General features: G+C 31.8%; 1 protein-coding gene across 1 annotated transcript in view; it reads left to right on the forward strand.

The window, feature by feature from the left end:
* LOC145277021 (uncharacterized) overlaps positions 1–16,508 on the forward strand; it is a 134,347-nt gene that overhangs the window by 89,905 nt on the left and 27,934 nt on the right. Inside the window, exons 11-12 of the mRNA XM_080128625.1 lie at positions 2,876–2,989; positions 7,425–7,544. Of these exons, the coding sequence (XP_079984751.1) occupies positions 2,876–2,989; positions 7,425–7,544 (234 nt within the window). The remainder of the gene's footprint in view (positions 1–2,875; positions 2,990–7,424; positions 7,545–16,508) is intronic.

A 16,508-nucleotide genomic window follows, 5' to 3' on the forward strand; every position in this document is an offset into this window, starting at 1 on the left:
TAAAAGTTCTTCTTTTTATCTATGAAAAAAAAATATTTTAAGATAAGATTTTTTTTTTATTTTCGATACATATCGAATGAATATCTGTAGAGAACATATTTAAGAACACTGCCAGACATATATATGAGCTTTGTGTGAAATGTTCAAACGATAAGCTTATTAGTTTGAGAATATAAGGAAGGGACTCAATCGCACACGCAAAGTGAATGTTATATAATAGTATAGATAGAAATGTCATTTATATAATAGTATAGATAGGGATGTATTTTATATAATAGTATAAATAGGGGTGTCTTTTATATAATAGTATAGATAGAGATGTCTTTTATATAATAGTATAGATAGAGATGTCTTTTATATAATAGTATAGATAGAGATGTCTTTTATATAATAGTATAGATAGAGATGTCTTTTATATAATAGTATAAATAGAGATGTCTTTTATATAATAGTATAGATAGAGATGTCTTTTATATAATAGTATACATAGAGATGTCTTTTATATAATAGTATAGATAGAGATGTCTTTTATATAATAGTATAGATAGAGATGTCTTTTATATAATAGTATAGATAGAGATGTCTTTTATATAATAGTATAGATAGAGATGTCTTTTATATAGTAGTATAAATAGAGATGTCTTTTATATAATAGTATAGATAGATATGTCTTTTATATAATAGTATAGATAGAGATGTATTTTATATAATAGTATAGATAGAGATGTTTGTTATATAATATTATAGATAGAGATGTCTTTTATATAATAGTATAGATAGGGGTTCCTTTTATGTAATAGTATAGATAGAGATGTCTTAGAATATATGTAAATATATTAGATTAATATATTAGGATGCGCGTTAAAATATAAACATGTTGCAATATACGTAAATATATATTAAATATAGGTGTATAAGTTTTTGATGAAATTAGTTGTTATTTTTTATATGATTTGCTAGCTTACAATCATATCCATATTCACACGTTTGGCGTTAATTATTGGACGGCATGGAGAGTTTTATTGATGCACGTGGTTTTTGACAAAATATAAATGTTTAATGTTTTGGAACGCAATATAACATAATCAAATAAATTTACAAGTAGAAAATATCCGTGGAAACATATTAGGCGATAATTAAAGGATACAATTTTGCCAAAAAATAAATATGTGCAACGATTTAAATATAGAAGAAATGCTGTTATATACGTGAAAGAATTAAACATTGTTTTATTCAAGAAAAACTACATTTTTAGATAAATAATCCATAGTAAGTAATATTTAAGGATATTTTTAGGAAACTTGTCAAGATATTTTGACGATGTTACGTTTTCACTAAGCGATAAATGTGTATAAGTCAATGATACACAACGGTGTCGTTGTAGTCCTGATCCAGATTCTTGCTTGTGTTATATAGTATTATTATTAAAAGATGACGTATGTATTTGTATGTTCTTTGTGAGAGTCTTAAGAAAGATTAGAGTCTTAATCATGTTGTTGGAAGTTTTGCTAGTTATTATATATGTGCATTGTGAGTGTTCATATTGTAAGACATTAACAAGAGTTTATAAATGAGAGACATATAAATACATGTTGGAGAAGAGATTTGATATCTAGATAGATAGACCGATAGTTTGACATTTATACTTTTGACAGTTCTGTGAACGGGAGTGTCTCTATAACATTTATACTCTGACACATATTCTTTCTAACACATATTTTAGATGACGATTTTATCAAGGTTCTTATAACATAAATGGACAATACCTTTTCTGTTGAATAACAACACCACGACGCAGATACAAAAACATGATGATACGTTTATTTCTTCTTCGACTGGTCGAACATGATTTTATCTCAGGGATTCAAAGTTGTTACATGGTTATTTCTAAAAGCCTCTCACTTCTAGAGGGTGCCTGGACTCTAACGGAGAATCGATCTGAACCTCTCTGCTTCTCTCCACTGACTGATTCCGATTCTCACTTATCTAACTAAATTCATAACTCATGATGTCATTGCACGACAGAGCACGTGTATATGAGACCCATGCCATGAATCCTTCTCTACCGTAATTTTACAGAACTAATTTACAATAACTTGTTCCATTCTCTTTGTTTCATAAAGGAATTTAACCTGTTAATTCTGTAACCCAAATTTCTATTATGTTTTCTTTCTAAGAATTTAAATAGTTTCCATCCAAATTGTATTATTAAATATTTTAACAGAATCAACAATTTAACTGGACATTCCATTTATAACATTCTGTGTTCATTTTAACTTATGATTGGAATTCTCAATTCCAAGTATAGCTTCGCAAGTTCGAATCCTTGACTATCCTATTTCATATTTACATTTAACTGATTCCCTATTTTTATACTTACATGAAAAGGGGACAGCCCTTATCATGTAACACTTGTTTCCAAATGAAATATGACTATGACGCCATTGTCGATGTATAAAAAAGTTTTCTTAAAAAAGATCAAGTCAGAAAAAATAGAGCAACAGATTACTTATATATGAGGAAGAGACAGAGAAAGACAGAAATTGACAGATTGATGAATCATTAACTGAAATCACTCGAAGTTACAATGTGTTACATGAAATTACACATTATCTATTATTGCAGAAAGCACCTGTGACACGCCGTTCTTCCTTGACATTTCATCAGCTACGAAACAAAAAATTTATACTCGGAAATCACGTTGTTTCACGACTTCCGCCTGAAGTCACATCTAACCCTTTAGTTGCCACTCAAGCTTTGAGAACATATTTTATTGTACAGTTAAACAAAAAAACTATTGTTAATTTTTATCAGTACACTCTATTAAACATGTTTTTAGCTCTTACTCATTCGTTTTTTTTATTATCTTATTTAGTGGAATTCACATAATTGAAAAATGCGCTGCTACACACAACATGACAGTATGTGTAACCGATAAGTTGGCCAAAATACTGACGAAGTTGTCACTTCTACTGAATGATCCTTCAATGTAAGTTACTTTTTTTACACTCTAAAAAATATAATCTAAAAAGTGTATTGATAATTGCTTTTAAAATATAAACAGATCATCCATATTAGAATATTCTTCAAGGATTTATTTCTAAATAATTGACTTTTAAAAACGGGTGCCTTACATGTAGCATAATTGCTTTCATGAACACAGGAATATTAACTCAACCTTTATGAAGAATATATAAACGTATAAACGTATAAAAAAGATAATGATATAAATAACTGTTGTTAATGCAGTTGTTTGTAAAACCATTAGGAAAATATAACAATCACATTAAACTTGCTGCTTGTTAAACACGGGCTAAAGTTATAGGCCGTTGGCTTAGAATTGGTGTTCATGACAAGTTAAGAGTTGAATACTGTTTGGTTTATACTCATTTTTTTTTCATTAAATACTAACCACTTTTAAGCATTAACTGCGTATCAAACGGATAGAATAATACTTAGTTGAAGCAGTTTATACCAAAGTTCCATACAAACTTTCAGCCAGATCGGTCAAGTAGTTTCCGAAAAACTTTTACATTAAAGTTGGTATTGCGGTGATTACTCCCTATTAATCCCTATTAATATCTTATTCTGCAATGAACGTCTACCATACTAAATCGCTCACGGCATTTTATCATAAAAACATCCATACAAAATTTCAGCCAGATCGACTCAGTAGTTACCGAGAAAATGGAACGATTAGACAGACAGACTAAGAGCAATATAATATAGATCAATGAGCAACGAGAAAAAATAGCAGAAGATAAAAAGAATTACGTAGCGTGAAAAAGAATGGATGAATAAGGATAGATTAAAATAATGGCATTATAAATATATGGCATTATAACTCTCGTCTGGTGTCATCATGCAATACTAGTGTTCAAGTAAATTGGAGACAGATATAGGATTATAGATTATTCGGATCTTCCATAAGATTAATATGAGATGTTTAATAAACGTATATAAATCCGTTCAATATAAAACAGAAGGCAACAATCATCTTTGATAAGAAAGCAGGAAAAATAAATAGTGTGAAAAGGATTGATTGAAAGTGAATATTGTAAGATGCTGAGAGCGTACATATGAGCATTAGTATTGCACCGGCATAATTATACTAAGCTATCTACGGCATAATCAAGGCACACCGCGTCTCGTTAGATAATCGAAGTTAACCAACGTTGAGCTGGCTAATATCAGATCCGTGACGATGTGAGAATATTAATCGCTGTATGCAACATTTCCGGCGCTTCTGCGTCCCACCTGATTTCCACCTGTCTCGACCCTGTCGTGCCGCTGGATTGAGATTAGAGATTGAGGCTGCCCAAAAGAGCTTCACGTTAAATAAATTGTTAACACCTAAAATTATAAGAGAGTCTTCGTCGGTCCGACGAACTAATAAATATAAATAAATTATACTAAATAATTATACTTGGCTAGATTTTAGGAAAGGTCGATTCAAGGAAAAAAGTATTTAAGTATTTAAAAGAGATTTAAACCTTTTTTTTTTTACATTTTCACCCCAAACAAGGCACATTGCCACTTTGGTGTAGGGGGCTACTATCAGGGGAAACAACTACTGGGGTACTATGTAGGGATTTGGGCAGCAAGATGTTGGTTCACGTTGCACTTGAACTTATGCATGTCAGTACAGTTGGGGAAGCAGTGACCTGGAATGGAATTCCAAAGTCTAGCGATTCTGAGGAAGAAACTACCGGAGTAGAAAGATCTTTTACATCTAGGGATCTCTACAGTGTGGGGGTGATTTTTTTTTTGCAGCTTGTCGGGTCTGTCGAGGGTGTTTACGTCGTGGAGGCACAAGTGCATGCAGTTCATCAGAGCATTCACCATTAAAATACTTGTAGAACAGGCAGAGGGATGCAAAGCTTCGTCGATGGGGCAGAGGCTGAAGCTTAGATGCCAGTTTAGGGCCTATCAGATTTGCGACCCTCTTTTGAACCCTGTCAAGGAGCGAGAGACCAGCCCAAATATGACAGCAATACTCCATACATGGGCGAATGGTTGCCTTATAGAGGTACAGAATACTTTCGGGTGTTAGTAGTTTTCTATCACGGTAGAGAGAGCCAACCTTCCTTGCAGCGGCCCTGGCAATGCCCTCGATGTAATTGTTCCAACTCATGTTTCCTGTGAACGTTAGGCCAAGGAGCTTGAAAGACGTACTCTCAGATAAAGAGTCGTTGGCCATTGCTATAGGTGGTAGAGAAGGTTTCTTGTAATTATTGAATAAAACTAGTTTAGTCTTGGCGGCATTGAACGTGACCATCCATCTTTGTCTTAAGTGAAATATAAACTCCGATTTTCATATATAATTACATGCGTAATGTTTACGGTTGAAATCATTTAAGGTATGAACTAGAACAAATGTGTGCTAGTACTTGGATACATAACGCATGTGTGATCATAAACCTGCCTCCACATCACTATCGGTATCAATGAGAAATATTTCAAGATACAAGAATTATTTCAGCAAATTAAGTTGAGTAGAAAACGGACTACCTGAACATATCACGTATGTCAATGTTCCATCTCAGAATACTAAAAGGCAAACTTTTAAAACGCAAATAAGACAACAAATGGTTTAGAATTAACAAGATGATATATTTATAAAAAAGTACTTACTAAGCTTTTGTTATACCGACTCTGACTGTTACTACTATTATTACTATTAATAGTCTTCTCTAAAAGACCCATGTATTTGTATAGTAAGGTAAAACACCATAACAATATGGAATAAAAGATGACATTATGCACCCTATCTTTTTGGAAGGAATCCATACACATGGTTTAAGTTCGTTGCAACGAACTTCGTTGAACTGCCTTCGATAGCACTGCTGTGGAGTTTTCCTCCTGGTTGATGTTCAAAATCTTTTTGTGCGTGTTCATGGCTACAGACAACGGAAGTTTGAGATCAGTTTCATTTATCATTATTAAGTGCAAATCTTGTATATGTACAAATACATACTAATATATATATATATATATATATATATATATATATATATATATCACTTAACTACTTAGTAGGAGATAGCCATAACAAAGAGCAGAATTATTAAGAAAATGCTAAAATAAGAGTGTTATCATCGGCTATAATTGTGTTACAGAATATCATCGGTATTGTCTCTTTTAGAACTATAATAAAGCGGAAAATAACTGGTCGTGTATGTAAGACTCTCTTCGGATTTTGCTATTTATCAGCTCGGAAAGAAGAAAGTCCGACATAAGCAACAAGATATTAGTCCTCTTTGTTATATTCTAAACCGATTGTTGTGATGATCTTCTGTAGAACACACACACGCACACACACACATACACACACACATATATATGCATATATATATACTAAAATAATATACATATGAAATACGTCTATAACCAAAATTACAACGCAATATAATGTAAAATAAGCAAATATTTATTTGTTTTATTTTATTTTATTTTTAAACAAAACCGTTTTATTTTACATAATATTGTGTTGTATTTGACTTATAAAAGTATTTCATATGTATTTTTACTTTACAACGTAAATAACGGTTTTATCACGAAAACACAACTTTGCTTATATATATATATATATATATATATATTCAGGTTTGAGGTGTTCAAAAGGCAGAACTAATGAAGACAAGTAGGTTGTTAAATAGTGCTCAATAAAAAGAGCAAAATATTTTTTTATTATTTTGCGTAAACAGTTACATATGGTCGATACAAATAGCCATCTGTTTCAGTAAAAAGTAGAAATATTTATATAATGAACAGTGTTAACATAAAACATATAAAGAATGTTTCTTATTACTCTCGTTGATTTTATATTTAATATTTTTATATGATGGTAAATTATATACAATTCCGTCTTTTACTCATTCAGATTTTGCTCGACTGTGAATCAGCAATCATTATTATTTTCTATCTTTATTATCCTAAATTTAATTACAGAATAATTGATAATTTGTAACTGCCTGGTGTGAAAATTTAATCTGCACACAAATGCCTGCAATACTACTATTTTCAAATGCATTTTATTTCTACTTACCGATCTGTGTATAAGCCACCATTATTCACTCGTATTGCTGTTTGAGATGCAACATTTCGGCGGCTAGAGCTTGTTATATATTGTAGGACTTACTTGACTTCTAGCATGATGGAGGAAGACCACATTTTTGCAGCAGTCTTTGCAATGTCCTTAATGTATTAGTTCTAATAACTTTTGTCTGTGAGTGTAAAGCCGGTGAGTGTGAAGGAGGAACTCTCGTGTTAAAGCAAAAACGAACAAATTTTCTATTATTATTATTATTATTATTATTATTAGTAGTAGTAGTAGTAGTAGTAGTAGTAGTAGTAGTAGTAGTAGTAGTTTATGTTATTGTTTTATTATTTATTGGATTTTATTTGTTTCATATCTTTTGCAGTGCTGCGAAATTCTTTGATTTGGGAAGCAGTTTACCAACATGCCTGGATGATGACCTCGTGATAAAGAAATGCGTGATGGACAAAGTAATGGCAGCACCACAAAGCGATAAACACAATTGGTATAGAAGTGTATTTTCTATATCTTTTCTAGAACGTATGAAAAGAAAATTTTGTAAAAATTTAATTTAAACGTAGTCTTTTTAGTTCCGTCTTAAAAGATATAAGTGACATTTCATATATAAACATGCTTGTATAAGGTCATTATGATACATGAGTTCCTGTCAAACCGCAGTGAAGAGTGAGACACAGTGAAATAGTTTATATATGAGTATATATACAGTAGCGTCCGAAACTAAGGGACAACATTTTAAAACCTAATATTTGTTGGAAATAACAACTGTGAAAAACTGAAATTTTGACAACTGATAGTCGTTATTATCCATTATCACATACTAAAATTTGAATCATTTGCAAAGCATAGAAAAAAAATTATAACAAATTATTATTCATAGTTGTTAAAATTTCAGCTTTTCACGGTTGTTATTTCTAACAAATATTAGGTTTTAAAATTTTGTCCCTTAGTCTTGGACGCTACTGTATATATATATATATATATATATATATATATATATATATATATATATATATATATATATATATATTACCTAGTCAATCCTCTCCTTTTCTTATATGAAACATGAGGCTTCAGCATACCAAAACAAAACGAGCATATCTCACCTAATTATGTAATCTCCCTATTGAATAAACCATTAAATTTATATACGTCAGTATATATCCTTACATTGTCGTTTTCCTTTTTCCGTCAGATGTGTTTTAGAAGCTGTTTCGACCAAATAAAGAAAACAGGCAAAACAAGTTTTTTTTTTTTTTTTTTTTTTTTTTTTACATAGAAGTCACCACTTATCAACGCCCAGAATCTACTCGAGCATAAGGGTTAATGGGTATAAATTAGTCATTGTGATTTTAGCGTAGTAAACATTGGTGGGAATTTTGTAAATTGGATTACTTAGGGGGACGGTTCAATAAGAACTTGATCACGTTGGACTTGGAGACAATCAGATTGTAGTCAGCTGGAAAGCAAGCAAACGGAACAGATTTCCACAGGCGAGCAGTTCCAAGAAAGAAGCCCTGTTCATGGCATCTACGTTTGGGTTTAGGTACAGATAAAGAGTGTGGGAAATTGTTGATAGTGGTTCTGGCTAGACGAGTGTTTTTCGTGAAAGTCTGGCGAGGGAGGACCGTAGATTGAAGTTCAGATGAGCACCTGTCATGAAAATAAAGATAAAGCAGGGGCAGGCTCGCTACGTTTCTTCCATGGGACAGAGGTTGCAGGGAAGAGAACAGGCATTTCCCACTAAGCTACAAAGTCTATTTTGAACTCTGTCAAGAGGGGGATCAGCTGCTACTAGCAGCACCTGCCCAGATGTTGAGATAGATATTTTAATAAATGCAATGTAATCTTTACAATTTTTAAATAACAGTATTTCTCGACTGTTTTTTTTATCTTATATTTATTCATAGAAAGTGACAAAGGTTCTGAAAATTTGTCATTCTGCAACGAGTAAAATAAAATACCTATATATATATATATGTGTGTGTGTGTGTGTGAGTGTGTGTACATAAGTGGGTGTGTATGTGTATATATATATGTGTGTATATATGTATATATATGTGTGGGGGGTATATATATGTATATAACTATGTGTGTATATAAATATGTATATATGTGCGTATATATGTACGTATATATTTGTGTGTATATATGTATATATATATGTGTGTATATATGTATATATATGTCTGCATGTATATATGTATATATGTGTGTATAAATATGTGTGCGTGTGTATATATGTAAATATATGCGTGTGCATATAGATGTATGTATATATATATATATATGTGCGTCTATATATATGCATATATGTGTGTCTATCGGCATGCTCCTGGACCTCATCTGCTTTGGAGCTGAGCCAGGCATCCTGCATATATATGTGTATACATGTATGTGTGTATATAAAACTATATATATGTACGTGTATATAAAAGTATATATATATATATGTGTGCGTATATATGCGTATGTATATGTATCTATATATGTGTGTGTATATATATATTTATATGTGTCTATATATGTATATATATGTGTGTGTATATATGCAAGTATATACAGTGATGATCATATTTATTGGCACGGTAAAATAAAAGTTAAATTTTGTCTAATAAATTCTAAAAAAGGGATTAAATTAAAGAAAATAACAAAGTATATTATGTATTTTTAACTGGCCTTTCCGATGCAGCAATCGGATTTTAGAAAAAATATATAACAAAGGAACAACAAACATAATTGCAAAAAACCCTTGTTCAAAATTATTGGCACGATTTATTTAATAATCAATTGTATAGCCTTTGGCCTTGATTACCTTCCTCAGTCGCTTTTCATAGTTTACAACCAAGTTGTTGCACTCTTCAGTAGTAATTTTAGCCCACTCTTCCTGACAATAATCCTCCAATTGAATAAGATTCTTAGGCTTCCTTTGCATTACCCTCAATTTTAATGTTCTCCATAAATTTTCAATTGGATTAAGGTCTGGGCTTTGTGATGGCCACTCCAAAACATTTATATGATTGTCCTCAAGCCATTTCTTAGTCAGTTTAGCCGAATGCTTTGGGTCATTATCTTGCATGAACCACCAACGACGACCAAGTGAGAGCTCTTTAGCAGAGTCTTTCAGGTTTTCATCCAATATTTTAACATAATCTTCCTTTTTTATGCTACCTGTGACCTTAACAAGTCGCCCTGGTCCAGAGGCAGCAAAGGATCCCCAAAACATCAAACTGCCTCCACCGTGCTTCACTGTGGGTATGGTGTTCTTAGGCAGGAAAGCTTCGCCAGATTTTCTGTAAATATAAGACACTTTATTATGGCCAAATAACTCTATTTTCGTTTCATCAGTCCATAGAACACGTTTCCAGAATGCAACATCTTTATCAATATGACGTTTTGCAAAGGCTAGCCTTGCTTTCAGGTGCATAGGCTTCAATAAGGGAGTCTTTCTCGGACGACATGCTTTTAAACCAGCTCTCTTCAAAACTCTACCAACTGTATATCGAGATACATTCACTCCAGAGGTGCTCTGTTCATCAACAATCTCCCCAACAGAGATCCTTGGGTTTTGTTTTACTTGTCGAACAATTTTCCGTTCATCTCTTGGGGAAAGAATCCTTTTTCTCCCTCTACCCTCTAAACTCATAACGTGGCCTTGCGATTTGAACTTGTTTATTATGGCTCTAACAGTGGATTTGGGAAGGTTTAGCTTCTTTGAAATCTTATCATAGCCCTCCCCATTGGTATGGCATGCTACAACAAGCTTTCTGACGTCTACGCTGTGTTCCTTAGTTTTAACCATGGCGATTGAAAATTATAATTTAGTCACTTATAATAGTTTAAATAAATCGCTATCTAAAAATTATCTGAAAAAAATTATTCACTGAATTAGCGTTAAACAAGCATAATATGGCTATAAAAAAGTTCAGAAAGCACTTAAACCGGAAATTGATTGATATTATACTGATACTAAAAGAAAAACAAAACCGTGCCAATAATTTTGAACAAGGGTTTTTTGCAATTATGTTTGTTGTTCCTTTGTTATTTATTTTTTCTAAAATCCGATTGCTGCATCGGAAAGGCCAGTTAAAAATACATAATATACTTTGTTATTTTCTTTAATTTAATCCCTTTTTTAGAATTTATTAGACAAAATTTAACTTTTATTTTACCGTGCCAATAACTATGATCATCACTGTATATATATATATATGTGTATATATAACTATATGCGTGTATATATAAGTATATATATGTGTGTGTGTGTCTATATTATATATATGTGTGTATATATAAGTATGTATGTGTGCATATATATGTATATATGCGTGTGTGTATACATGTACATATGTTTTTCTATATATATATATATATATATATGTGCGTGCAGATAAATATGTATATATGTGCATATATATGTGTGTATATGTATGCATATATATGTGTGCATATATATGTGTGTATATATATGTATATATATATGTATATATGTGTGTATATATGTATATATGTGTGTATATGTATGTATATCTATATGTGTATATGTTTGTATATATATGCATATATATTTGCTTCAGTTTGTATATGTGTATAAATATGTATATGTATATATTTGTGTATATATAGGTATGTGTGTATATATAGGTATGTATACATGTATATATAAGTAGCTATATACGTGTATATATATGTGTTTATATGTGTATATATGTATATATATTTGTGTATGTGTCTATATATGTGTATATGTGTATATATGTGTGTATTTATGTATATATGTGTTTATATATTGTTTATATATTTCTATACACATATATACATATGCATATATATGTGTGTATATATGTTTATATATGCATATATTTGTATATTTGCATATGTGTATATATACATGTATATATATATATATATATATTATATATATATAACCATGGTTTAATGTTTTAAAAATAAAAACTATTGAAGTTTACCGTAGATGTTGTTGCGAGTGCTCAATAAAAAGAGCAGGATATTATTTTTTTGTGTGTATATTAATTGAGCCAATACTTTGACTATATAATTTCTGTGACGTAATTCTTATTTCACATTTGTTTAGAGACAATATTGTAAATGAATGAAAATGGAACACTTTTTTATATTTAATAATTATTAATGATTTCTGTATATTGTTTTTCAAAAAATCTGAATTTGATCTTATAGAACGTTTATTTTGAATTTGTATTTCACTGCTTATATTTCGTATCAATCACTGCGTATAAATTAACAGTTGATTTACTATATATACATATATATATATATATATATATATATATATATATATATATATATATATATATTATATATATATATGTATATATATAAATTTAACGGATATCTTTCGGAACATTTGTTACATTCTCAGTGGTGTTAAACCGGGCTGCGTTCTTTCCCCAACTCCTTTTGGTATATTTTTCTCTCCAGCTACTTTCATGAAACTGAACTTGGCGTCTGTATTCGCAGAAGAGCAGATTGAAGCCTTTTCAACCTGGCTCGTCTACGTGACAAAACTAAAATCCGTATGGCCTTCATCAAGGAAATACTGTTCGCATATGATGCATCATTAGCGGCCCATTCTAAGGAAGCTCTCCAACAACTAATTGCGCGCCTCGACCATGCTTGCAACGAGTTTGGTCTTACAATAAGTCTGCAGAAAACAAATGGCATGGCTCAAGATGTCGGCAACGTCCCCTGCATATCCATTGGTGATCACACATTGGAGGTGGTGAACGACTTCGCCTATCTAGGTTCCATTATTTCCAACAAGCTCTCACTGGACGCTGAGCTAAACACCCGCATCAGGAAAGCAGCAGCAGCTATGGCCCGCTTGACCAAGGGAGTGTGGAGTAACAAAATGCTGACCATAAACACAAAAAAATGAGGATATATCAAGCGTTTGTCTTCAGCATATTAGTCTACTGCAGTGAAACATAGACCTTCTACAAGCATCAAGAGCGCAAGCTAAACGCCTTCCATCTGCGCAATCTAAGAAAGACCGCGTTCCGAACAAAAACTTTTTTGCCAAAGCAAATCTCCCAGAGATGTCTTCGCTAACTAGGACACGTCGTTTGCATACAGGATGGCCGAATCGCTAAAGACATCCTGTATGGCGAACTCTCAGCTGACAGCAGACCAACCGGTAGATAACTCCTCAGATTTAAGGACGTGTGCAAAAGGGGCTTAATTCCGGCAACATCAACCCTGTTGACCTCGAATTCTATGCTGCAGATCGTGATTCTTGCAGATTCAAAGTCAGGAAGTGCGTCCCACTAAGCGAAGAGACAAAGCTATGAAGAGTGGGAGGAGAAGAGAGGCAGGCGCAAAAGGACAGCATCAGTAGCATAACAGAGAGTATTCCTGCCGGAAATGCACAGAATTTGCCGCTCCCGCATCGGTCTGGTCTGTCACAGCAACAGTCGCCACCACTTATGACAACCTTCAGGCGCGATTCTCCATCGTCTATCTAAACGGAAGTACGCCAATAACAACGATATACAAAGGGCAAAAATGTAACTAGTAGAAATAATAATAATAATAATAAATCAAACCCAAACAACAACAACCCTAATAGAAATAAAAATAAAAATACTAATAATGAACAAGATAAATGCAGCTGTAGATCCGACACACTCTGCCTACTTCAAAATAAATGTCTAACCAAAAGCATATTTTACCAGGCCACAATATCTGTCAAGAAACCCCGAAAAACAGAAAATATTACGTAGGTATGACTTCCTTAGATTTAAAAACCAGATAATATGATCATAAAATACATTTAAAAACTAAAATAAATACACCGATTGAAAACTGCACTAGCAAACCAATACTGAGAATTCAAAGAAAATGAACGTTAGCCGATAGTCGTATGGAAAATAGTAAGACAAGCAAACGATCCCTTATCGTTCTGTGAAGATTATGCCTGAATGAAAAATTCGCTATCCTATTCTTTAAAGGACCTCGACATCTAATGTTGTGTTGCGGGGGTTCATATTGGATGACGGGGGTTCATATCGAAGATACATATATAACGAGGATTCAAAAGAAAGATGATAATGACATTTATATCAGAGCTGAGACGGATGCGAATTCATTATTGAAGGAGTGTGTAATACAGTTCTTTTGCATCGGAAAGGAGATACATTACTGAAGTGAGAAGGGGACACATAATACGTTGAGGGGGTTGTACAAAGTTAAACATGATGATAGACAAAACACATTTACCTTTCAGTTGGTGGAATGCTGACATGAACACACACAGTTACAACATATTAGATGATTTCTTTATTCCTCAGCCAGTCGATTTATGTTATCAGGAATTCAAACTTTTATAGCTACATGGTCTCTCTTTCGCCCTTCGCCTCACTCTCTGACCCCCCTCTCTCTTTCTCTCTCTCTCTCTCCCTCTCTCTCTCTCTCTCTCTGGCTGTGAGTGTAACTCTCGCCCTCAAAACTTCGAACCCTCTCAATATATCGAGAATCTACTTTGTTTATTACGTAAGACTGTGGTTCTTTCACGTGAATAAATTTCACGTGGATTTTACATATGTCTGTCCAACCTCGCTTTTTGCAAACAAAGAATTCACAATTTTAATTGTTCAATATCTAACTTATTTTAATCATTATCTCTAGACTCGCATTGTTTGTCTTTTAACTGACATATTTAATATTCAGTTATTTCTAAAAGATTTTTAAGAGGTGTTCAGTTTGTAATACAAAGTCCACGTAAATCGGTCCCCCTTTTTGAAAACACTGAAGGGAAGCACGAAATCAAATTATTGCTAGTATGTTTGGGAAAGATTCTTTTCGTTTATTTGTTTGTTTTTTGCGGGGGGGGGGCGTTGATGACATCCCCCCTAAATTCCACAATTTTCACTTTTTTTAGAAAACTTTTTTCCTGTTAATATCATCGAGTACAGATTAAGTTATAGATTATAAAAAAATTGAAAAAAACATTTATTATAACTTTTCACGTGGGGGGTCCAGTTTTCAATAAATTTCGGATTCAATGAAAGTGCAAAGTTATAATTGAAAAATGTACACCCATGTGAAGTTATAAAAAATGTTTTTTTCAATTTTCTTTTAAGTCTGAAACTTAAGTATGTACTATATGATATTTTAAGTAAAAATTGTGGAATTTAGAGGGTGAGGGGCAATCTCGCTAATGCCCGCCTTTTTTATTGTTTTCAGTATCTGAAGAAGATGATTATTGAGTTGAAACTTGTAGAGTGTGCGCTGTTTCATGGCTGTTGTAAAAATGGAACGGAAATGTAATAAGTGTTGATCTTTTTTTTTAATTGTACCCCCCAATAAGGAATGTAATCGAAAGAATAACATTCAACAACCGTACTTAATATATATATAAATAAAAACGAAAGATTTATTTTATTAATAAAAATAAAAATTAATTAACAAAAAAGAAATAACTTTATTTTTAAACGAAAAAAGTCAATTTGGTATACCTTTTTGGTATATATATATATATATATATATATATATATATATATATATATATATATATATAATTTAAGATGTTTTTGTTTTTTAGATTTTGTGAATAGCATGTCTTGGAGTATTGATCGTTTTTAGAAATTTACTTATCAGTTATTTTGAGGCCAGCTTGAAACTGTATTTCCCTTTCTCGCTATTTGGACTTAAATTCAGTTATGTTTATTTTGGGTGGTGCCTAAAAACACTATAGTAAGTACAAGTTTGTTTTTTCTTTAAATTATTATGGTTTTGCGAACATTACATGTCTCCATTTTTTTCATCAACAGTTTTTTTTGCATAATATTCGTTTTGTTTAAAGAAAAAAAAATATGTGCAAATTTGTTTTAAAGAAAATCATATTCGTCCCTTTTTTGTTAACATAACTTCCGTTATTCAACAAGACACATGCAATGCGCACTACATAAAAATATGAATAAAATACTATGAGTGGTAATTAAATACATTTATGGTTTGAGAAACATAACTAACTCACTAACTATATATATATATATATATATACATATATATATATAGTTATATAAAATATATATATATATATAGTTATATATATATAAAGAGAGAGAGAGAGAGGACAGAGAGATGGAGAGAAATAGAAAGGAACAAACTGAGTTATGTGTTCATCAACGTTTTGTCTTTATTTGGCAAACTGATGAACACATAGTCGGAATACTATTTCCATTATCTTCATTGTATATATATATATATATATATATATATATATATATATATATATATACATATATATATGTGTGTGTGTATATATATACATATATATACATATATATATATATATTCATCCACATACAGTACTGTTTCGCTCTTTCACATCTCATCAGTGCGGCTAGACAGGCAACTACCTCAAGCCAGGATTGAAACCCGAACGTCTGTAGAACAGTCCAATTAAGTA

Source organism: Euprymna scolopes, chromosome 5, assembly GCF_053919585.1.
Source record: "Euprymna scolopes isolate OS-2025 chromosome 5, ASM5391958v1, whole genome shotgun sequence".
NCBI lineage: Eukaryota > Metazoa > Mollusca > Cephalopoda > Sepiida > Sepiolidae > Euprymna > Euprymna scolopes.